Here is a 25022-nt window from a genome sequence, read left to right as displayed (position 1 = left end):
TTGGATTTTCGGGGTGAACACCGTCAAAAAGATTCGATGTTTTTTGACACGGGAGTTCTGGAAATTTGGATGCTACCTACAGCAATAAATTGGACGTACAACAACAAATGCAACCCAAAAGTCAGTGTTTTGCCTTTTATCATTAATCCAATGCAATCCAATTAATCCAATCCGACTACCAACCGCTGTTAAAGCCAGTAGCTCCCGATTTATAAGGTCTTGGTGAGGCGTAGCAAATTCACATATACATGTACATGTACATCGCGGCATTAGTGAGAATCTTGAACAACCTTTGGTTATCATCATGGGTCTGGAAGGATCACGAAAGTTTTGATTATCAGGCACGTATGAAGGTTGTGTAATTTGCATTCTTGGAGTGGATAGTATTTGTATCAATGTGTGATCATTTTACTCAGATCACATTGGGAAAAAATGGAAGTCTTAATCTTCACTTGCAATCACGATCTTGCAGTTCCTGTCCCTCCCGCCCCTTCTCGGTGACGATGACGGGTCCCCACAACGCAATATCAATATTATACACTGACGTCGTGACACGCAGATCAACCGATCAGTCAATGATGTACCCTACCATGGCTCGGCCCCTAACATGCACTTCAATTTTTTGCTTCTTGTATCTTAACGGAGCAATATATTTTAAGCTCAAATTTCACAATTAGGGAAACTTCATCAAACTCCTTCACATCCTGATTCATAAATCACGATCTTACGTACCTGCTCCAAAGTTTGGACGAAATTTTATTTTCGCCCGATTTTCCGATTTTTTTCCGATGTGAGAAATGAACCCTTTTAAAATGTGCCCAAAAATAGGACAACAATTTTCGGACAAATTTGCAGATGAATATTTGAGTGGAAGTAATGATTTTTACAAGAATAAATCAACTTTCAAGGATTTTGTAAATGTTTATTAGGGATTTTTATGACTTTGTCAAGTGCGCCACGTTAGGGAACATTCAACTGAATGCGAGCCAAATTTCCGGGCGCCACCGGTTTTGGATTTCGAACGAAATTTCATGACACTGAAATATTAGTGTATCATGAAGGTAAAAGTACCATTTTTTAACCAAATGAGTTTTAAGGTTTTCAAGAAAGAAGTTCAACAACGCTGTGTGAGGAAAGTCAAGTGAACGTCGAAGTGCGCCACGTCCAAAATCCAAAGATGAAAGAACATTCAGTTTCAGGCGTGAAACGCCATAAGTTAACTTTAAAGGATATCTTCAGACTAGGGGTAATTATTGATCTCACTTACTTTTGATAAACACGGCCTGTTCTGGATCGTTGACGAAGTGTACTCTGCCTTGGAAAGGTGTCTTTGAAAAGCTTTTGATCACGTTTGTTTTTTGCTTTTCTTATTTTTTTTTCTCAGCGTACTCTCTTGGAAAAAGATATTTTAAGATGAATGTTATTATACACGGATCTGAGGGCTTAGCGTTTGTTTCATTAAGGATAGAAACGCCTACTTTGCGTTATCGAATTAGTCCTTGCATATGAAATATTGGCATTTTCTTGTAAAAGCCTCATTTGGTGCATGTAGTGAGTTAGATAAGGCATTACTTGTCGAGGTCCTTTATTTTAATTAGACCCGTTTCAAATGTTGTGCTTATGTCGCGTCAAATACAATTCAACTTGAATTTTTTGCACATGTATTCGGCAGAGCATAAGCACGAAACCAATTTGGCTCGGCAAAATTGATTCCAGCACGACTGAAGTTTTGGCTCGACAGGGTCTGCCGTGCTTATGTCATTAACTACAGCAGAAGCACGATGTGGTTTCAAATGTCGTGCTTATGCCGAGTCGAATACAATATCTATTCGAAGTAGGTCCTGAACTTCGTTCATTATGAATGCGCACGTTCACAACGTGTAGTAGTGTTGAGAATTAATCATGGACAAATAAACACATCAAAAAAGATGGCGACTACAATGGAAATTTCTCGAAACGCACAGGGAAGATTTGTAATAGATGGAGCTCGGAGGAGATTGGGGTTTCAGTTAAACCATGGAGCTATTAAACACAAGGAGTAGAGCGAAGCCCTTAAATACCGTATCCCGATTAACTGCTCTGGTCAGCTCCACAGGCAAGGCGCAGTTACCGGCCCCAGTGTTGAAGACCCTTAGACATTCTTTGTAGGCCTACAAAATGGTCGCCACCGCCAGGAAGCTGGTAACCCACATACTCCCCGTGTTTCGATAAGGCATCATGGAGTAAATAAATGGTGGAAATAACGCACAAAGAAGATGCGTAGTTCTCTTCAGTAGTCCTCAAGAGTCAGCGAGTGATCCCCGCAGATGCGCTGGAAAATTCTGAATCAGCGGTGGTTATTTGGCAAAAAGTCGGACGTTTTTAAAGTCAGTTATGACATTTTGCGATTCCGGCAGAGAACAAATACCCAAAATATAAACTGCGATATTTATATATTCATAAGTCGCAACCCTAGAGGCTCCTACGATTGAAAGAAACTGGAAACCTGCAGCAGAAATGCATTTGACAAGGGGGCGAGGTTTCATGCCGAGACAGTTGTGGACAATGACAGAATGAACAACCAATTTCCCCATGTATTTGTGTGTTTTTGTTTTTTGGGTTTTTTTCCTCTGGACCAGCTACAATCTTTCAGTTTTCTTGTGCGTATTGTTGGAGAATTTGTTTTAGTTAGTAATTCTGTTTACTTCTAAGAGAGACGTTTTGGGGATGTAAAGACGTAACAAGACTTTCATTGTCATCGGAATATCAGAACAATCACTAAAATTATCGAAATTTAAGTCTCCGATGACGGTGGTTTCCGTCTCAAGGCGGCCATGTTGAACATGCTGACGTGTTTCGGACACGCATGCGCGGTACCCACAATTCTTCGGCATTCCTTACAGCCCGCAAGTGGCGCGTAATTTGTTTTGTCCTTGCAGCACGTGGCCATCATTGAACCTTTTGATCTCTCTATGTGCTTACTCCTAGTGTAAAATAGCTCCATGGTTAAACCATTTCTCTTTCGAATTCCTGCTTGATATCAGATAAAAATACTGAAAGGTGACCTTTGAAACTGAAAATCACGTCCAAATTTCGGAAGAAGACTCCCTAATGATATGGAACTGTTCAGCTGGATGGTAATTTATTGAGACGTCATGACACGTCACTGCAAGACCGCCGTGAACCATAACATAGGGCTGTGAGAATAAAAAGGCCTCAATTTTTTTTTCGAGAAATAAAGGAGGCCCATACCAGTAGTGCTCGCCGAAGCTAAATTCGTTTTCTTTGCGACTCAAGATGAAAGATCGCAAAATCACATCTCGTGTTGTGCTGGTGCGCCATGTTGGATTTATTCAACAAGAATATATAATATCAAATCAATGCTCTGAAATATGTGATTGCCGAGCTTTCGGTAACTGAGTACCTTCTTCAGGGCAACCAGATTCAGTTCCGAATGAACGCAGAAAAATCCCCGTTCATTCTCCCTGGATGCAGCGTTCCAAGTTCGAAAATGACGCGCTGCTTCAGTTCCTTACGCTGTACATCAGTCAGCTTTCCACAGGATGCGTCACCAAGGGTATGTGGCGGCGGGCAGAAGAGCTGCGCAACAGTTGAGACCAGGTGTTTGTTGGCGCACACTGCGCAAGTGTTCTGCAAAGCGGTCACTAAGGCAGCGCTTGGTCTCTCCGATGTACAGTTTACCACAGCGACGACATGTAATTTGCAATAAACCACATTACGGGTAATGCATGTATGATCCCCGCGTATGCTGTAGCTACCGCGGGGGCCGACGACCGACGGGCTGTTAACTATGTAGGGGCAGGTGTAACATCTGGGGCGCTGACACGGGGAATTGCTGCTTGCTTTTGACGGCGAGACGGAATCCATCCGGGCACGTACAACCATCTCCCCGACAGAACGATCGCGCCTAAACGCGCAAATCGGGAGTTCTGCGAAAATGGACGCTGCGGCCGCATCATTTCCCATTGCACGGAAATGTTTGAGAAGAATGTCACGTACCGGAATGTTTCGAGGGTGGTATGTGAGTGCGAGGGGGACACGATCACGTTACTTGGCCCCGGTAGGTTTCAGAGCCGTTTCGCGCGGGATTGAAGATACGGTGTTGAAGGCAGCGTCTATGATAGCCGCAGGGTAACCGCGCTGATGAAAGATTTCCTTCCCACGTGCAGAGAACTCTGCATTGCTACAACAAATCCTACGCAGTCGAAAAAACTGAGAGTAAGGGATGGAGTTCTTACACTTGAGTGGGTGAGACGATTGGTACTGCAGGTAGTCGTGGGATCTGTGGATTTGTAATGCACGGTTGTGCCAAGTTTCTGCGCACAGATTTGGACGCGCACGTCGAGGAAGGTAACAGAGTGTTGTGACACATCAGATGTATAGCGCAGTGCTGGGTGAAAAGCATCCGCAAATGCTAAGAAATTCTCAACGTCATCACACGTACCGGTGACAGCACCAACTGATTCATCGATGTATCGCCGGTACATTAATGGCGTCACGCCCCGATACTGGGTCAGCATCTGCTCCTCGATGTGGCCAACAAACAGACAGGCATAACTTGGTCCCATCCGTGTGCCCATAGCCACACCACTGGTCTGAATGTAGTGCTCACCGTTGAAGGCAAAGTTGTTCAACGTGAGCGCACCAACTCAGCCGGACGGAGGGATTTTTGAATTAAGTTCGACGTTTGAACTTGAACCACTACCGTGCTATCTAATTGAGCACATATGCTTATATTTTTCATATAAGCACGACGTTTGAAACGGGCCTTAGTTTCCTGTTATAGTGTGCGTAGAAAGTTGGCTCAAGAACCACTTGTAGGAAAATGACTTGGCTGCAGCCGCTATCCATACAGAGTCGCATGTAATTTCAAGACGCAACCTCAGTGTCGTGTGACCAAAACCCAGCTGAATTTTTCTAAGCATGTCCACTGACATTTGGGCATTGTTGACGTTTGCGATTGTCGGCTGTTTCAGAGAGTACATTGTTTGTATTGAGGGGTTAAATAATGCACGTCGTTCATTTGTCGACTCAGATATTATTTTGTTTGGCAGAAATCGAAGTTCGCACTGCCAAAAAATCAACACCAGAGCCAATGACGGCGCTGTACTGAATCTAACTTTATAGTGCCACCCAACACCACCCTGCTAGGCGAAATTTTCTGCTTTGGTCAGAGCTACTCCCTAAACAACAATTTATGGAAGTCAGACCGAAAAAGATTTATCAAACGGAGACCAAGACTAATAACTGAGTAATACAGTAGGCCTATAGTCGTTTTACACCACCATCTTCAACTGACGTGCGCTAAACTAATGTTAATCGAAATCTACTTCAAACTGGGCACTGTCACTAAACACTTATCCGCCGACCAGAAACAGGTCATTACTGCGGGGCCATCCTGTGCGCACGCAAGTGGTGCGCACGCATTACGGGCACACCGAGCTCATGAATAAAGAGGAATTATATACTCAAGAGTTCTCAGAGAAAGGTAATGGAGAATGGAAGAAATATGGCACTGAACCTGTGGCCTAGACTTCCAATTCTGAGCACTTTAGATGCAATCAGGTCCGAAAGTGGCACTATTTAGCCAGTTAGAGAAATAGACCCTTCGTTTTAGGGATGGTCTCCTATGGGAGACAATTTCTCAAAAGGTCTTTGGCCGACCCACTAAAACTGAAAAGGAACACAAGACGGCATGTTGATCACCATTTTTCTCTGCTGCCTGAACGCCTGTGAGAGTTGTGTTTTAAAAAGAATTTTAAGTATGGAGATTTATCACTGGTAGTGTCTCTGAGAATTCATTTTCTTAGTTGCACCCTTACATTTCCCTCAGACCAATTCGCCTTAAGCAAAAAATCCCTCAACGGTTGAAAAGAGCCAAGTTGGGGATGTTCATTTTGTCAGTAGTCACGCAACCGTAATGCGCGCATTTCCTAGTCATTTGTGAACCAGCGAAGTGCAGTCTCCACTGTACTAAAGGAGCTTCCGTTCCTAAGAAAATTGCGCCCTTTTTTTGGTCCCGCTCGGGGCGGATAGGGTGTTCTGGCTCATGAAATTCGTGCACGTGCTCAAGTTCAAACAAGTGTGTGAACGTGATGGCCCTGCAGGACTGGTGTCTCCTCGGATTCGTCTGTTGGGCTCAACCTCAACCAACAGAAGGCGCTATTTTCTTACCAACGGACGCGCCTTTGGTCAAAACTAAACTTCGCTGGCTAACGAACGACTAAGAAATGCACGCGGCACGGTCGCATCGCTACCAACAAAATGAACACTCCCGACCATCAAGACTCTTTTCAACCGGTGAGGAGGTGCTTCTGCTCAAGGCAGATAACTAAAACGTTTGTAAGATGAAAACAGAGCCACATCAAATTACCGAAGATGGCTTTATTACTGCGTTTGGAGGATATCAACCTAAGGTAAACGCACAATAAAAAAAGAGACAATACACACTTGCATAGGTTCATTTAGTCATGTGTATGCCTGTGTAACTTCATTTTCTTTAGATTTTCATTTTTTGGGAAAGGTCTCCCCTACTTCAAAGAGAAAAGAGAACCACAGAAATAAAAAGCGATTCCCTCATTTGAAAGAGCAAATTCGGTTAATCGAAGGGATAACCAAGTTTAAAAGTAGGGTTAAAATATTAAAACCTCTACAATTATACACAACACACAGTACAACTGTATATATAAGTGAACGTAAAAATGACGTAACGAGCACTTATGCTTGGTACACTCTTAAAAACTAATTACCCACTATTGGATATAAAATTACAACCCTTTGAACATACTCGTCCATGCACTTCTGGTTTTTTTTCACAACAGCAAAATCATAAAAAGAACTCACTATTTTCAGTGTAACATTTCACCCATTTTTGTGCAACAGATTTGCACGACAAATTTCGGTAAAACGTTTACCCATGTGACAACCTTTCGCTTTTTACTCTTAAATTAGGAAAATTTTACCCAAGTCTCATTCTATTAAATTTTATTTCAATGCTGCACTCTTGAGCTATAAAGTTGCTCACTGCATGAGTTGTGTTTTGAATCAGTTATTTTGAATATTTGCATCCTGACCCTTGCTCTTTATAAAACTTTATTTTCTGCAACCTGCGAGAAACACTTTTCACTTTGGAAGGTTTAAACAAGATCGGCCGTATAACAGCCAATTAAATCGCAGAGCAAGTATAGCTCATTGAGAAGTGAATTCAGTGTACACTCTCCAGATTTAATACCGTGACTATCTTATAGACACCGAGGAATTACGGACGAATGAAAGAGTTCACGTCACGGGTTCTTTTGAACTGTTAATATAGTCATCTCCATTTTTCAATAACCTAAACATTTTCAGTAGACTTATCTAATTAAATCGAGTTCCAATGTTGTTTGCAAAGGTTGTATTGCGTTTACATGATATACAACGCAATCACTGATCATCTAAAATGGCATTAACTAGCATGAGTAGAAATGTGTGATTAGCCCAACGATTGCTGTAAATGACAAGCTACGTCTCTTGCAAAAAGTATCCATTAATCAATAATTATTTCAACCACGGACCTCACTCTGAGTATGGTCATGTTCTGATTCCCCCAATCTTCAACGGTAAAATCCACAAATATCGATTAGCAATACTTGTGAAAAACCTAAAGACTTTCAGAGATACGCAAAATATACCGAGTACATAAATAAATGTACAAAGTATGTCCTTCAATATTTCGGGACAAAAATGTCACTTTATGATATTGAAGGTTTGTATGGTTGACATCTTACATGCCAGAGCTTTTGTTCCACAGGGTATGCACAAAACAAATGAACTGCCCTGCAAGATGGCTACCACGCAAAACCTCTATTGGTTAATTAATGAAGAAATGTAGTTTAGAAATTGGTGTGCATGCATAAGTGTATCGTCAAACCTAGATTCTATAGCCTACCACGTTAGTTATTTCATATGGGACTACTTTTATCGCTATAACGGGTTGTGTAATGCCAAACAAATCTTTTAATGTATTCGCCTTTCATGAATTCCCTCGAACCATGTATTCAGTATCACAGCATTAACTAATTGTTTACTTTAAGAAAGTCTTATCATCCCAAAATGCGTACTATCGGGGTTCAAGTTAATGACTCTATTTGCATATGACACTTTAACTCCAACCACCTCTCCTGGATTGATTTGCACTAAGCCACCTATGTAGCAAGTGTTAAACTTACGATCACGATCTATTGTGCATTCGGTGCAACTGAAGCGTTTCTGGCCTCCTATGTACAAACTATGGCCCATGAACACACTCGGGTCGTAATACAGCATCTAAACATAAAAACGCCAGTGAAACCAACATAGCTTTTTGTCAGTGATATTGATTCAGAACAAGTATGTTGAAGATGTGTAAAGCAAAAAAAGCAAGAACAGCAGCTATTACACAGCAATAATGGTCTAGATATTTCTGACGAAGTCTTCGCAACTTCAAAGCCAACGGCAATTACTCCGGCTCTGCATGCAAAGCTCTTGTTGCTTAAAATCCAAACGTCGTTTTATCGTCTCATCTTGGGAAAATTTTCATTGCCATGTAGCCTTTTCACCATACAGGTTATACCAGCAGTTTCTAGGTTTGGTATCATACAAGGACTTACCTGACTGTAAACATAGTAGATTCCTCCCTCTACCACAGTGACATTGCCACGGCGATGCAATATAAACTTGTTCCTGATTCCATCATCCATCCACTGAGCATATCTCCAGTATGGAACCCAACCACCTGTAAGCAAACACAGCATCGTCTCTTCCTTTTAGTGAAACATAACTCCAATGTGGCAACAAATACCAACACAGATACTACGTTGCCTAATAATCAGCGGCTTTTAAAAAAGCTGGATGTGAGCCAAAGAGGAGGAAAGGTCCAGTGCAACACGACGCTCTTAGATATCAACTAATATTAAAAGCTTACGATTATTACGTGAAAAGTGCTGGCTCAACAAAACATGATTATCTATGACCCAAATGTTTTATCAAATTTATAAGTGGTGCGTACCTGCATGGTATTTTCTGTTAAAATACACGAATTCAAGCTTGTGGTCGTATAAAGCTTTAAAAAGAGCTTAAAGGGGTCATGTAACAGAAATGTTTTACTATAAGTTTTCCCGGGCGAATTCGTCATCTTCACAGTCAATTCATTATTGTTCATTCGTATTGCAAAGATTTTTTTCAGCTGCATGTTCCCATGTTTCATGTTCATACGGTAGCGACCTTCAAATTCGTTTACAGGCGTTGAATAGTGTACTGTAACAAATTCAGTTTAGAACTACTTTCATTCAATTGAACAGTGCATAATCGTCATTCGATTTTGCCATGGGTGACTGAATAAAAATTCCTCCGAAATTTATTTCCGTTTTCGTCTATGGGCGATCATGTTTGCATTTTGAGCCTTCCGATTGGAAAACTTCAAGGTAACAGGAATATGCGGTAACTTAAGATGCGTATAGAACAGACAGGGAGATTACAAATAGAAAACGTGAAAACGTGCTAAAAACGTGTCCCACGTATTGACTTGGATGTTTTTTTTTATTATCTCACAATTAATTAGCCATCAGGATACAGAGCATTTGTTCCAATACTGATTGCCCGTTTAATCAAAATGTAAAAATGACACTCTCCCTGGACCTTCATCACGGAAATTCTATAGATGCAGTTTACTGATTTGTAACTTCTTTATTTTATACACAAGAAACTCACTCTCTCCACAATGTGCATGTATACTAAGATTTTTCGGATTCGCTTAAACAACGGCTTATTTCCTTTTTCGGTCACATTTTTAAAGCACTGTTTTTGCTTTCATGCTTCATTCCATATTTCTCATCCTTTTTAGACATTTTCCCACTTTGCCCACTTGAGGGATATAAATAATTTTACTTCGCTGCTATTCATTCTTTCATAACAATTCAAACAGAAACAAAACACGAATTAACAAATTAGCAAATGAACATCGTTCCTTATTTTTTATAGATATCTCTACACGTGAACCAAATGTTTCCTTTCATGAAATGTTTTGCACAAATTAGTCACAGAAAAAAAAGAATTAGAAGATTTAATGTTTTAATGAATAACAATGCACGAATCTCACAAATGCTTGCTGATTCACGAAATTGAACGCCAAAACACATACCACATGAGTGCCTGCGCGAATTTGAATGCTTTTTGCGTGTTTTTTCACATCGAATGCCGAATCTTCATTTTTTTAATAACAACACTGTGCAATTGCATGCTCTTATAATGAACCTGAAGTTTTGCACTTTGAATGGTAATCTAGATCGTCAATCTATTTCGTGCTAATTTGAAAGAAACTGTCGCTAATTCGTGTGCGAAGATAATGAGTTTGGCCCGCAAAACCTATAACATATTTCAATTCACCTTATTCTTAATTTTTTGTTTTTCTATTCCTATAAGAATTGGGGATTCTACTACTTAAATGAAATTACATATTCATTAGCAGAACTGTGATGTAATCCCAGGCACTGAACCCCAGAATGTTGCACTGCTTTCTCCTTCTCCGACTTGGATTTCTTTTGGCAGTTTATTGCTTTATACGTATACGACAATAAGCCAGCAAGCAACTTTTTCGCACAATTGTTCTAAAGAGCAAATTTGGGGTTTTAAATTTGAACTAAACAGAGTCTTCCTGGCTTTACATCACGCTAAAAGCGCTTTCACTTGTCTGAAAAAGCTCGGTCAATGCTTAAAATGCTTTGAATGCTTAAAAAGTACACTTTTTACAGTTCAACAAAGATTTCACACAGTTTTCGTACACTGAAGAAAAGCTTAATAATACACGCAAAGAGTTTCTAGGAAATAAATCCCTGCACTGGTCCTTTAAATCGTGCCGACCTCTCGGGTATTTTCCCACGGGTATTTTACAGTCATTTCGACACTAGTCTTATGAACCCCAGAATTACCGTTCTCAAGAAATGTCAATTGTGGCAAGACAAGTAGGCTAAAAATGCTTACGACTATCCGTACTAAAAGTACGGATAGACATACGACAGTGTGAACTACGGTATTTATGATCGTAACCACAAATCCCTCTGTTGGGCTGAATCGAAACTTCACACAGGCCTACATAAATTTATCAACAAGTTTCAAGAGACTAGTCATAATGACAGCCGAGATCTGGTTCTCGCAACCCATTCCCAGCTTTGAGAAGGTCAAGAAATCGACACGTGTCTTGACCATTATTGATTCTACACGTTTTAAGACAAGCATCGTTTTGTTCCGTGACACAAAACGAAGATACTGGGTGATGAAGATGGTGTTTAGAAACAACACTCAGCACTGTGACTGCGGTTTTATCTGCTTGGCACAATAACCAATACATTGATTCAATGTTGCCCAGTATTGTAGTCAAGACCACTTAAGACCTTCACAAGACTAGCACAAGACCTCCAGTCTGAATTCAAGCCACAAACTATTCAAATGAACAGCAACAAAAGCATTCCTTTGTCATTGTTCACCCTGTTAACTATAACTGGTCTTGTGCATGGTCTTGTGTCTGGTTTTGTGCCCAGTCTTACGTTTGAAGCAAGATATGGGACGGAGATAACCCCCCCCCCGCCTTTGCGTTGGTCATTGTTTGATCGGAATCTTAGGAATTCTTTACAGACGTCTATGGGGGATGTGTTAGGTAACAATAGTCTAGAGTGTATATAGGGATTGGACAGGTGTGGGGGGGGGTACCCCTCCGTCCCATACCTTGCCTGGTATACGGTCTTGTGATCGCGTCGACTACAACACTGATGTTATCAGGGATCAATGTCCAATTGTACATGCTCTGGATTGTAAACCGTGGAAAGCAAAGGTCGTTCAAACATACGTTTCTTTGAACAACAGTATTACCTGCTTGAGGGGAATCCCACACTCCGTTTACTTTTAACTGTTTTGTTACATGTATATGTATTAATTACTAGTTCCATTCACAGCGTTTTTCCCTTAGTTCCGATCCTCTACACGTCGAGGAACTTACTCCGATTGAAACAGGTTTGCTTTAACATCACGATGTTTTACTTTAGTCCGCCCGTTCTCCCTAATAGGTCACCGGCGGGTGTCTCTATGTAGGTCATAAGCAGTGGAGACATGCATTTCACAGATTTCTAAGGTAATTAAAAATATTGTTTATTCAAATTCACAGATCTTTATATTAAAACTCGTACAGCAAAAACAGTGCATTAATTTGTAGTAGGCACTCGTTGTCATACGATTTGCATCGTTGTCTAATCGAATGTGAGCACATGTACATTTGGGGGGAATTTTGAACTCGGAACATATCGGAAGCTGAGGCGAATTATAATACCTGCATGAATGTTCCATTTAAAATTGAAGTTTGTTAATAAATTGCACTGTGGGTATGCAATATCTAAAATCTTAACATCTAAACTGAACAATTTTGTTAATTATATGAACACTGATCTGAAATTAACATCTCATTACCAATTCTGCTGACAAATTTCAAGTTGCCGAAAAAATATAATATATATCATTCGTACGTTTCTTGTCAAACACGGTAATTGAAAAGCTTTGAGTTTGGGGCAAAAACATGGCATTTTGCGACAACGGTGAGATAAAATTTACAAAACTATGTCAGAAAATTGTCACTCCACAAGTCCAGGAAGACTTGGTGCAAAAAACACACAAAGCAAGCAAGCTAACAAAACATAAAACCAGCATAATAGTGATATCAGGGAAAAGTAGAAGGAGGAATTCCGCTCCAACCGTTGTTGGGTTAAAGTATATCAAGGTGGTAGAGATAGGGTTATAAAATGTGATGATGCACTAATTGAACCTCCGTGTTTCTGTGCGACACCTATAGCAAGTTACTGTTACTTAGCGATCAACTCCGAAGTGAACAGGACAATAGGCCAATGAAAAACGTCATTCTACATCCACGGTTGAGGCAAGATGTTATGTGAAATGGGAAATTACCACAAACAGTATAAGAACAAATGTGACGGCCGTCCAACGGAAATTTTACCAAACATTTTTGACGATAAAAGAGTATTAGAATAAATGTGGCGGCCGTAGACGGAGATCTTACCGCCTTTCAAAGGTTGCAGACCAATAAATAACCTCAGGCCCAAAACTGCCAACCCTCAAATTCTCCGTTAGTAGAGTAATTTGTAGACCATGAACATAGCTTGAAAATTTGTAACTGAAAGATGGAAGCTATAATAACATACAAAATACAATGCGTGAAATGTACCCAATAGCAAAAACCGGCTAATAATTCTTTACAAAAGCGGCACACCGCTTCCTCCTTCACCCCGATACACATGTACATTAAATCTAGTCAAAAGTCATACCAGGTCAGAAATTACCCCCCCCTGCACTTCCCACCGTACTCTAACCAGGCACGATACAGAGTTTCTTTGTATTGCGGAATACTGACTGGCTCGTACGTGTAAGCTACAGACGTTATTCACGGGGCCAGCCATATTGAGAATTAAAGCGAGGTCCTCTCCATTTTCGAATGTTGAGAGTACAGATGAAAACAATAAATTAACATTTCATGACAAATTTGCGCCTGTCTAGTCTGATGAATAATTTCAAATTCACGATTGAGCACACAACTATATGTACCACTGCCAGATTTTGAAAAGTCTTGAAAGGGATGGAACGCACGGAAAGTCAAAAACAGTCTGGTGCCGTCCTAATCGAGAGTTTGCAATGTATACAACAGATTCGGGGAATAAGATCAAAAATGGCCTCTACATGAATATGGTCTATGCATATATATACCAACACTCAACACAATCTTTCTGTACATGGTCACTGATTCTTTCGTTATAAGCAAACTGAAGGTTCGTAACGAACCACAGACACCCTGGAGTTTGGGAATTTTGTCAATTGACAATTACTGTAAGGCAGAAATTAGCTAAGATGAATAACAACTACATACTATAATTTTGGAAGAATTTGTTATCACCATTCAAAAGGTTGTTTAACAAAATATGGTACATCAAATGAATAATAACACAAATAATCAAAATTCATACTTGGCATCAAAAATGTGTGCATCTTAATTAAGCTCATATACATAAAACTTGGCCATTCCCCTTATTATATTTAACCACCTGCTGCTTTGACTCATCAAATGCTTATAACAGCGACCCCCCAAAAAAAATAGTTTGTAAACTATGCCACCTTTGGTCCAAATGTCAGACAATAATAGATGCTAAACAAAGTTGGCAAATGTCACATTTTGCAAACCTGAAGCTTTAAACAATAAATGGTGAAAAATAATGAAAACATACCATCGATTTCACTTAAGTCGACATATCCCCTGTTTATCGGATCCCGCCCTACAAGTAAATGAAAAGAACATAACGGCATAAGTTGTCTGTAAAACACTGCAGTACTGACAGGGAAATCGTATTTCCAACTGTATTTCATCATTTCGCTGAGAACGAGACATCAGATATAAGTCCATGATTTCGGAGATATCCTGTCTACCGTCAAACAGGGCCAACCATTCAGTTTTTACGTTATAACTGTCCGCAGCGAATGCACAACGCAAATTGTAATGGCTAAAATTGAGACATTCAAAATCTTATAGTATTGTTGTGTACATGTGATCAGCTTGTTCAATCCTTCTGGGGAGCCTTGTCACAAAATTATTATGTACTCAACTGCTGAACGACAATGCGCACCGTTGACACGTTACTGATAGCCAAACACGGAAATGCTTTGACATTTTTTTATGGCTGCCACTATTATGGATGCAAGGTGCATTAAGAAAACCACAACTTGTGTAGCATCATTTATTGTCTGAGATTGGACAATATTCCTTCTATCAAAACCAAATACATGAATATGAGCCACATGTTGATCTGTGAATGTTCATGATTGCTTCTACACTGGAAAACCTGTACATGATGGAGAGACCGTGAGCTAGATTTAAATTAGTCGACTTACACACCTTTACATTTGTATTCTTGTAGGGGATTTCCTTTATTCATCTCGTGTACTAAAAATAGAGTGCGAAGCGCAGTTTCCAAATCGCTCCCATTTGGCCCAGAATATCTTTCCTACAGGTGATATTTCGACCAAATGCCCTTATGTAATCTACTCCACTTTGCAACGGATAAGTATACCCAGGAAATTCCTCTTTTTTAGGTAATTTCTAAAAAATCTAATGAAATTCTTGAAGGGCGTATCATTTAACTACCCACGAGGAAAAACGAGTGTTCCTTGTTCTGGTACCCAACAAAGCATCATAAACACACACAATAGTGGATTGCCAAGGCCACAGTGCATGGCACAAAAAGCTTAGCAGCTGGGGATTCCCAGTATCGATGCAACACTGAACAGAGACCTGTTCCATTCGTGAATAAAACAGTCTAATTTTGCGTAGGGCGCGGTGTGACTGTGTGCAACTTGATTGTTCAATTTTGCGTAGGGCGCGGTGTGACTGTGTGCAACTTGATTGTTCATCAGATCTACCTTTCCTTGTCAATTTGGTTTTGTAAGCAGTTTCACGAAACATTCAACATCAACATTTCAACAGTTCAACCAAAAATAAATCGTCTTATCATAATTTCATAATCAATAATAATTAGCATTTTTTGCACTTTGTTAACTTCAATGAATAACAATTCATGTACTTAATTGGATGTGTAAATCACATGTGTACTTACTTGCAATGGCTGCTATAGATTGTACATCGCCTTCAAAATGTGCTGAAAGTATCGTGGTGTACTGTATAGGGTTAATAACATTGAAATCGCAAAAATTAGGCTAAATTTCTGGGATGCTGTGTGTCTTGTACAAGGTTATGGCGTGCAAGAGAGAAAGGGGAATAGACATGTCTGAGTTTGTTACCAGATCTGTATCCTCACAACTTAAAAAAATCACAGTCAATTTTTGGGTGGTCTATCCACGTCCTCCTTTCAGATTATGACCTTAGTTAAAGACACACATGCACCCCTTTTGTCACTTACTTTCACCAGTATTGATGGTGGCAAGTCTACCTCCCTCAAAATGAGCGGCAAGTAATGCTGCTGGTCGGGCATCAGACCAGTGAGGTACCCAGGGTCCCTACACAAGGGAGGACATGGATAAAGCACCCATCTGAATATAAATTTATAAGTAATGCATCATTTAGGTGTATTTCGGTTCAACACTTGACAATACAACCAATACCAAAACAAAAAATGAATGATACATCCCAACCCATATTTAAGTTCTTACGTGTATTCTACTCATAAAAATTTAGGTGATTACATTACAAAAAATGTACTAAATGGTGTAAGCGCGTAGGAGCAACTATAGTGGCCCTAGGGGACATCGCTAATCGTCAATATTGACGTCAGTATTTGCGACCAAATTTACGACTTGCTCTTCAGTCGCGAATATTGACGCTAATATTAGCGACCAAATTCAAGACTTGTATCTCCGGTCGCAAATATTGCCAGCAAGCTAGGTAGAGGAGAGGTTGCTCGCTATAGACACAGCAATTGCTCTTTAACGTTGAGCCCCTGCGTTGTGCGAAAAGTGCCCAGCCGAATGACGACTTGAGATCAAGCCGAAAATGTAGGTAATAGCGCGTGCACGTGAACACTTCATTTCCACTTAGCTTGCTAGGAAAAAATTCGCGGCAATATTTGCGACCGGAGGTACGAGTCGTGAATTTGGTCGCAAAAATTGGTGTCAATATCCACGACTTAAGAGCAGTTCGTTAATTTTAGTCATGAATATTGACGGCAATATTCGCGACCGGAGAGCGAGTCGTGAATTGGTCGTGAATATTGGAATCAATATTCGCGACCGAAGAGTGGGTCGTAAATTTGGTCGCAAATATTGTCATCAATATTGACGACTGACTATGTCCCTCCAGGGCCACCATACGCAACACACAGTGATGTGCAACCATTAACTACTTGATCTAGAATTCGATTGCTAAAGGTAACAGCCCACGTGGACTAAAATGTTAAAAATCACGACAGCAATTACAAAGAACGAAATTCGCATATAATATAGGTTCGGGTGAGCTTAAATATTATTGTTACATTTGCAAAATGTATACAACTTAACTTTTTTCATTCTCGTTTAGAGACGGCAATTATACATTCACGGTGTGTGATCAGAGAAATATGGAAGGGCTGCGTAGCACCGTGATCAGAACATCGACAAGAATATAACTGAGTACTGGTACCTTCTTCAGGGCAAGCAGATTCAGTTCTGCTTTCCTCGAAGATGGTACTCAGTTACCGAAAGCTCGGCAATCACATATTTCAGAGCACTGATTTGATATTATTATTCTTGACGATATGTGATCATATGCACGCAGTTTTGTGACCGAAGGATACGTGTTATTTTTGATGTGTAAGTTCTTAGAAATAGCAAAATATTAACCGAAAGGATAAAGCATATTTCCTTTGAACTGTGTAATCACACTTAACAATTAGCCAAAGATGAAACTCGCGGATGGCAGGTTTAATCAGGTTCTGCTTAACCTACACCGAGCGAACAAAGACAAATGTATGCTCCTTATAGAGAGTACCAATGAGTAAAACTACTGTATGAAAATATAACTTTTGACCCTAGGAGAGCCGGGGACGGAATCCCCTCCCCCAAACATTTTTCCCAATATCGCCAAGGTGCGTTTTTTTTCAGGAGTTCAGCTGTTAGGAGTTTTAAAGTAACTCTTTAGGGTGAATTTGACACCACTTGTGTGAAAAGGGATATACATAGACAGGTCACTCCAAAATGTATACTTTTTCCACTGGGGTGCTCAATGCACGCGGGCTGGCATGCATGTAGCCTTGTAATGATAAGGAGTATATTTACATGCATGCCATGACTCAAGAAATCCAAAGAGGCACAGATGAGTTCTTCGGGAGGCGGAATCCGCCCCCTCCCCGGCTGTGAGAGAGGCTAAAATAACCCGGCTCTTTTTGGTTCGTGTGAAATCAGCAACTGTTACATTTCAAAAGGGTTAGGTCTTTCTAAGTCGCAGTCTCGTTTGCCAACCAGAGGCTGGTAAATCTATGGCTGGCCGTCTGAACACAAAACTGGAAATAAGTCACGCTGCCATCAAACTCATCATAACTAGTATTTCAAAAACAAAACGATTGAAAAACTTTTTCCTGACGATTACGAATAATGATCGCAAACATTGTGCATAACTACATGCTGGAACTCGCACCGTTGCTTCAAAGCTGTTTTAAGGGGATCTATCTGTTAATTGGTCAAATTTCTGTCGAGTGAAATGTCCAGATAAAGAATCAGGAAAGTGTTGTACAAACGGGATCACAGATACGCCTGTTTTTTTCTAATTCACCAACATCATGCTTGATTGAGAATAAATTTTAAAAACTGCTGGGATCAGGTGGGACCATAATGATAGGAATCTGGTGAACATCCCTAACCTAATGCTTGTGATCGAGTGTTTTTTTAATGCATGCATGCAAAGGATCGGATTCTGTTGTACCCTGAGAAGGGCGTGTTAGTATTGACCGAGCAAACTGTCGGCGACCCGAACAATGTATATAGTACATGACATTACATATAACCAGATATAGGCAGTGGGCTTCAGATAAAATATCTTGTCATGCACTTTTGTTAAAAGTACCTTTTGAGCTTTCATAATTTCTTTACCCTAACATATTTTTCGATATCACCGCAGTGCAATTCATTCACAAGCTACAACTTTAGGATTTTTAGTAACTCTATGCAATCATTTTTTAAAGGATTTTTTTGAAAATCAAAAAATGCCGTTCACGCGCAGCGCCCATTTTTCCGAGACTGGTCAGCTAAAAAATGTATACTTCTCAACTGCTGTGTTCAATGCACGCAAGCCGGCTTGAGTGTATCTTAACAAAACACTGAAACTACAGACGGTTTTTACATATATACCAAGTTTTTTGAATTGGGCATGGGACAGCCGACTTTTGGGGGTTGAATCCACCCTCCGACTGTGAGATGGTCCAAAATAACACGGCTCTGCACAAAACAGATCTAGCAACCAGCATTCCAATTGTATATGAAACATGGTTTTTGGTTTGGGGTTTGGGTTCGTTGGTTCGGGATTCCCCGGACGTTGTTGAGTGCACAGTTTGGTGGCTTATATTCATAGCTAGATATAGGCCTACATGGGTAACACAAGCTTTAAAATGGCCACTGTGGCAGATGCTAACAAACCGGGTGTTTTCATTGTTTCTCTTAAGTTCTCCATAACTGTAAGATATTCGGTTGGATTCTTTTGGCCAAAGATCTGAAATTTACTTTCAACCAATTTCAAATATGAAATTTTCAATCATATCAGGGTGGCGAGCTCTTGGCACAAGGCTTGTTTTGTTGTAATTTTTAACAATTTTACCTTTTCATTTACAGTGTTTTCAGAACAAAAATCTGGCTGGTATTTCCACAGGGTGTCTGTGCTAGGCCTACCGTTGCAGCATACATTGCGTAAACAAACATTCAGTAAACAGTGTGAGTTTCGGTGGTTACGTCGGAGTCTACAGTTGCAACCTTAATCACACACTCTTATCTTGAGAGACTGCATAAGTTTGAGGAGCCAATGAATTTAAGAATAATATTTGGCTCATAATGTGTTAGTTTCGGGCATGAACAATTTAAGCATTTCAACCAGGTCAATCTCAGTTCCTTTGAAAAACATCGAAATTGCATTGCTTCTGCTGTTTAGGACAAGTACACGGAACAAGACAAATTTGGCACACATCTCAAACCAAATCTGCTACCCTTATTTCCCATGTTCTTTTCCCTGCTGTACCTGCGGAGTAAGAGATGGGGTCGTTGTATAGGTTGTTTCCGGTTCAGTTGTTGGCCAATGACATTCACATTCTCCGGGTGGTCCTGAAGGGTGTGAGCAATTATTAAAAAGACAGGGTTTTTTTTACTAAAGCCCACGTTTAAATGTTGATCGGGAGGATTACAACTTCTTACACATTCGAGGCGTGGCAAGTAAAAAGGAATTACGTGAAATTAAATATTTGGTAATAGAGCCTGAAAGTCAATTTTTGGCAGGATAGATCCTTTTTAGGTCAGGTAATTTTTTCAGTTTCTATAAATCAATAAGCTAGCAAATATTTTACACAGGCATTTTTCCAAGTTTAATTTTAAGAGGTAAATGCCTGAGAAAAAAGTACGAATTCTAAAATATTTGCAAGTTATTTTTTCTATCCGAGGGTTCCAGAAGCATGCCATCGGGGTCAACTTTCAGGCTCTATTGAGGTTTAGCAATCTAAACATCGTCCCTAATAATTACCGGTATCCACTCAAGGTTATCAGCAGGCAAAGGAACAAACATCAGAAAGCAATATTTTCATAATATTGGAAGGAGTGCTTTGAAAGAAGCGGGCCCTGGTGATAACATTCAACAATAAAAAGCCATTAATGGAATTTCAGCTTAGGAACGACATGCATTTGATTTTGCATTTGGTTTATTTTGTCCTTCAATGTAACTGAAAGTGCCTGTACTCTGTTTTAGAATAATTCCCTTCAATCGGTGCGTTCGAATAAGGGAGGATGATGGAACAGATTGCGTATGACAAAATGTCAGTATCACGGTCTTCAAGTCACTCATGAAAAGCCAGCAAAATCCCTTTGTTCTTTTTCATAGTGTTTAGCTTTTTTTGGTTTTACAAATGACTTTTTCAAGGTTTGTCGGCAAATTTTGGGGTAATATTAATCATCAACTGAATTTAGCGAAGCCCAAACCTGGTGTCTGTCACATACCTCTCTCTCCTTTTTCTCCCTTTTCACCGCCATAAGACACTGGACCTACGTCCCCCTTTTCCCCTTTTGCACCTATTGAGAGATCAAAAATAACAAATTAACAAAAATAAGAGATTTAAAAGCAGGATTTTTGTCTGCATTTCAGAGATAGATAATAGTGACAATTGATATCTTCTTACCTTTACATCTCCGCGGGCACTGCTTTGATTCTCTGTCCGGTCTTTCTGTGAAATTCAGTCGGATTGAAACGAAATCACCAAGCAAGTGGTTGGAATTTGTGCATCTTTAGGTACACTTAGATGTACAATTCAACTATAAATGACGATAGCGTACCCGGGACGTAAGTTACGGGCGCAGAATTCGACGGAATGGAAAGCAGAATCGGAAGAATGACATAGAAGCACAATTGGGAAGCAAAAGCAAAAATGTGACTCGAAAACGAACCATAACTAGGAAGGTCAAATTAAGTCAAACTAGTTGATAAACACACTGCGCACTGTGTGACCACATTTCCAACTTGATTGTGCCTAATTTTGGTATTAAACTGCCAATGACAAAATAGAGTTCTGATGGACACACTATAAATCATGATGAGTATAATGCACAGACTGCAGATGTGAGAGTGTACTGGGGGAATGACAGGCCTTACCTACCTCGCTGACGTCGACGGCTGGGTGAGCGCAACCAGCGCGCATTGAAACCATGTTGATAATCTTGCTTTGAGTTGACCTGTGTGTGAAGGCAGAAAATTTTTAGTTCTCTTTACTGGAACAGACATATGCCCGTCAGATGGTGTTTTTGCGCTAAATACTCACCACGATATGGGGTTGTACGCTGACGCTTTCTCCCAAGATGGAAGCATCACCCTTTGCATTTGAGGCTTCTTTGATCCATTCATCACTTTCCTCAGTTGTTGCAGGATTAAGTGGAATATCACTGGACAATGAGTTTGGATCAAGTTCAGGCCTATCGAAGAAAGGTGGGGGTATCTGCTCACGTTCATGCAGTCTTGCCTGTGTCTTCTTGAGCACCAACCCCAGCTCCACAATTCGGTTCTCGAGCAAACTTATTCGTCTTTCGTAGTCTTTCAATTTTGAGTTCAGAGCACCTGTCATGATCAATGACTGATAGGGAATTACCAGTGCTACGCTAAGCAATAGAGCCGTGACGCAGCAGACGAAGCACACAACGACTAAGCTAAAAAGCCAACTTCGTTGAAACTGCATGCTTGCCTTCAATCTTTCCGTTGCCTGTTTGAATACTCGGCAGTTATACTGCCCAAAACATAACTAGCTCTAACGCTCGTAAATGCCGCACAAAAACTCTGGAAAAGGTAGTTTTGTAGGAACAGCCCGAGCTTCGGGGAACTGGTCCTCAAATGCAGCCATGTCTAGCCCGCAGCCTCTCTGCCAGGGTAGCACTTACCTGGCTGCAAAATTCGCAGAACAGCCACAAGGCCAGCAACTTCGTCCGTGCGGGAACGGTTGTACATGCATGTATATGCCACACGCTCGTGAGGTACTAAGTTATGCCAAGGTAGGGGCCATTCAAGTCAGACGTTAAATTGGGGCGTGATTTTGAGAGTGGACTGTCGCGCGACCATTCAATAATAGACCACGGATTTATATTGACAACGTCGATCAAAATTTGAGTGGGCGGTCTGAAGATCACTTTTTCATTGTGTCTTACATATTACAAAAATGGATGTAATTTGTTAGTTGCATATCTGCTCGACAGTGTTGAGCCAGTTGGTGTAAAGTAAGATTTGCATTGCCGAAAAAACTGATCCCGTGACTGTTGCGCCGAAGTTCTAATTCACAAAGCAAGGGGGGGTGTACATTTTATATCTTGGCGAGACCAAAGTTCAATGAAGGTGTACAGAAATTGAATTTGCAAAGTTTATTCAGCACAGCACTGACAACACAACTCTAAACACAGGAATGCTTTACGTTCCGCAAGACTGGTATTCGGAGAAACATACTGGGCCCGGCTACTTGTTTCGATTTATTTTTCGCAAAATCAATGTACAGGGATCATTTCCGTGTATGGAAAGCCAGCTGTTTTTCAGTGCTTCGACATATTTGTATGTAAAATGATGCAGGTTGTTACGGTATGAAGACTACAGGTTCAGAAACAAAGCAACGTGAATTTGGGACAACCAGTGTACACAAAGCATAGCAACACTATGCTGGAACTTAAGGTTTCGAGAAGTAATTGTAATCTAATCATTTGGTGTGTTTTTTTATTCCTATCATGACATTTTTGTCTGTAAGAATTTCTTGCAAAGATCTTTGGCATGTGTGAAAGCTGCATGCAAACCCCATTTTCTTTGCAAGTGAAAAAAGACGTTGTATAGAAAGTAAAGGGTATCAATTTTCACCCCCCTAAAGAAAGTAACCGAATGATCACTTACGACAATCTAAAACTCTTCTAACATGCACGGCCTTTTTAAAATGATTTACGTTACTGTGAGATGTCCACGCCATATGTAGCGTCCGGAGTTAGAAGTACTGCATGATTATTTTGGGGATTGTCTCAAGAAAACAGCGCACTGAAATTAGATTACTGCAAAACCATACTACCGCCGGGTGTATAACCGCATGATTTTCAACTGTGTTGCAACGCTAAGTTACACAAACTAACACTCGTCTGTCTCATGTCTGTAGAATCGATTGGCAGTGTGTTTTATTTCTCCATGGTTCAATCTAAAAATTACAAGCGTAACCTTCTACAGTACTTCAAAAGGTTGCTGACTGTTACTGGTGCAGTGGTGCATTCTTGTTCCGCTTCTGTAATTGTAATGATTGGTTGACCCTGTTGTGACAGGAAGCATTTGCACCGCCTACCATTCAGGCTACATGTACATGTACATGTACTCTGTACGTGTACATGTACATGTACACTGTACCTGTGCGTGCACAGTACATGTACATGTACAGTACTATACATGTATACATGTACATGTACAATTTACCTGTAGCTCCATAGATAACATCTCTACACACAGACCCCGCCATGGTCTATTACACAATAGATAAAGGCGAAGCCTTGGTTATGGTAATTTTGAGGCATGCAGTATAGCAGTCTGGATACCCAATGATTCCGACTATTCTCTTCGAATCAAGGTCAGGTATCGGACGCGGAACCCAGATTTTTTGAAGCAGGGGCACAGCCAAAATTGGATGTTGTTAGGAGTGTTGCAGATGAAGGGCATCCATTTTTTGCCACATTCTTGTTCTTTGTGTTTGAAACGCTAACATTTAACGTTTATAGGGAAGCTAGGGGCGTAATCATACATGTCCCCACTCCCGTGTTGAGTGACGAGAAGCTATAGTCACCACCAATTTAGTATTCTCCAGGTTATTCTCTTAAAATGAAGTGTTTCCGTTACGAAAAAGCAAAAGAACCGGTCTGTGCAAGCAAAGTTCAAAGACTAATTGGTTGATATTGTTTTTAAAAGGGGTTTTGGGATTATTCCAAGAAGGTTGCTGCTGTGAAACTAGAGTGTATTAAAGGGAAGGGAAGTGAGATCTGTCATCAGCATCAACAGGGTCACTTCTGTGCCTTTTTTCCACACGTCATCAGTCACCATATTTTGTTCTTTCTTATGCATTTACTGCTAATGATGGTAAAAAATATTTATGGAGTTTATTGTTTTTTTTTAGCTATAATCACAGTAGGAGGATTCCAATTTTGTGTTCTGTGTCGAATTCCGTATCTAGCTACATGACACCTTTTTAATTTTGTTCTCCAAAGGTTCCATTGGAATTTGAATGTTCTCCTAATGCTTATGTTTTTCTTTTTGTTTGGATGGTGTAGATCGATCAATCCTCACCTGTACCAGGCCATCTTTTATATTCCTGTGCCGTTTGTACACAATGCCCAGTCTTGAAAAAGGTCTGTTTTGACGCTGAATGTCTTACTTGTGGGTTGCTGGGCAGAACCAAGTCAAGTGAGATCTCTTTCTTAGTTTTAGTACGCTTGTTGGCATTTCACGTGAGTCTCACCTTTTTGAAGACGCAAGGCTAAATGTTCTTGATTGTATGTTTTCGAAGTTTGTCCCTGAAGAACTGAACCATCTCAAAATTTAATGAGTGTTTGCATATGCTGTTACCGGTACATCTCGCTGCCTGTCGACAAACAGTCCGCCAAATACTACTCTGGGTGGGCTGCGGAATAGTCTCAAACAAGATGCTACAATATGTCTTTTTTGTTGTAACTTATACTCGAGTATCCGGTCTCCTTTTATTTTGAATCGTTCGCCTTTGTGACAAAACCGAGGAGGG

The 25022-nt window shown here is 40.4% G+C and overlaps 1 protein-coding gene across 6 annotated transcripts; it reads right to left on the bottom strand.

Moving 5' to 3' along the window:
* Positions 1–6364: 6364 nt before the first annotated feature.
* Positions 6365–23631, bottom strand: LOC110985296 (uncharacterized). 6 transcript variants are annotated; one of them, XM_022246236.2, is made up of 10 exons: positions 22162–23631; positions 21552–21844; positions 21390–21465; positions 20916–20960; positions 20737–20808; positions 19772–19854; positions 15978–16074; positions 14292–14339; positions 8628–8752; positions 6365–8304 (listed from the first exon to the last, which is right to left on the bottom strand). In XM_022246236.2, the coding sequence occupies exons 1-10, from the start codon at positions 22226–22228 to the stop codon at positions 8068–8070; spliced, it is 1143 nt and encodes a 380-aa protein (XP_022101928.1). In that variant the 5' UTR covers positions 22229–23631; the 3' UTR covers positions 6365–8067. The 6 variants fall into 6 exon arrangements, with proteins under 6 accessions (XP_022101928.1, XP_022101925.1, XP_022101926.1 ...); XM_022246233.2 differs by lacking the exon at positions 22162–23631 and having other exon boundaries at positions 21552–22155; XM_022246234.2 differs by lacking the exons at positions 15978–16074; positions 22162–23631 and adding an exon at positions 15675–15735 and having other exon boundaries at positions 21552–22155.
* Positions 23632–25022: the final 1391 nt, after the last annotated feature.

This window comes from Acanthaster planci, linkage group LG14 (genome assembly GCF_054643075.1).
Source record: "Acanthaster planci isolate LZ-2023a linkage group LG14, COTS_SCS, whole genome shotgun sequence".
Lineage (NCBI taxonomy): Eukaryota > Metazoa > Echinodermata > Asteroidea > Valvatida > Acanthasteridae > Acanthaster > Acanthaster planci.
The sequence above is the reverse complement of the archived record's forward strand: the minus strand, read 5'-3'. Positions and strand labels throughout refer to the sequence as shown.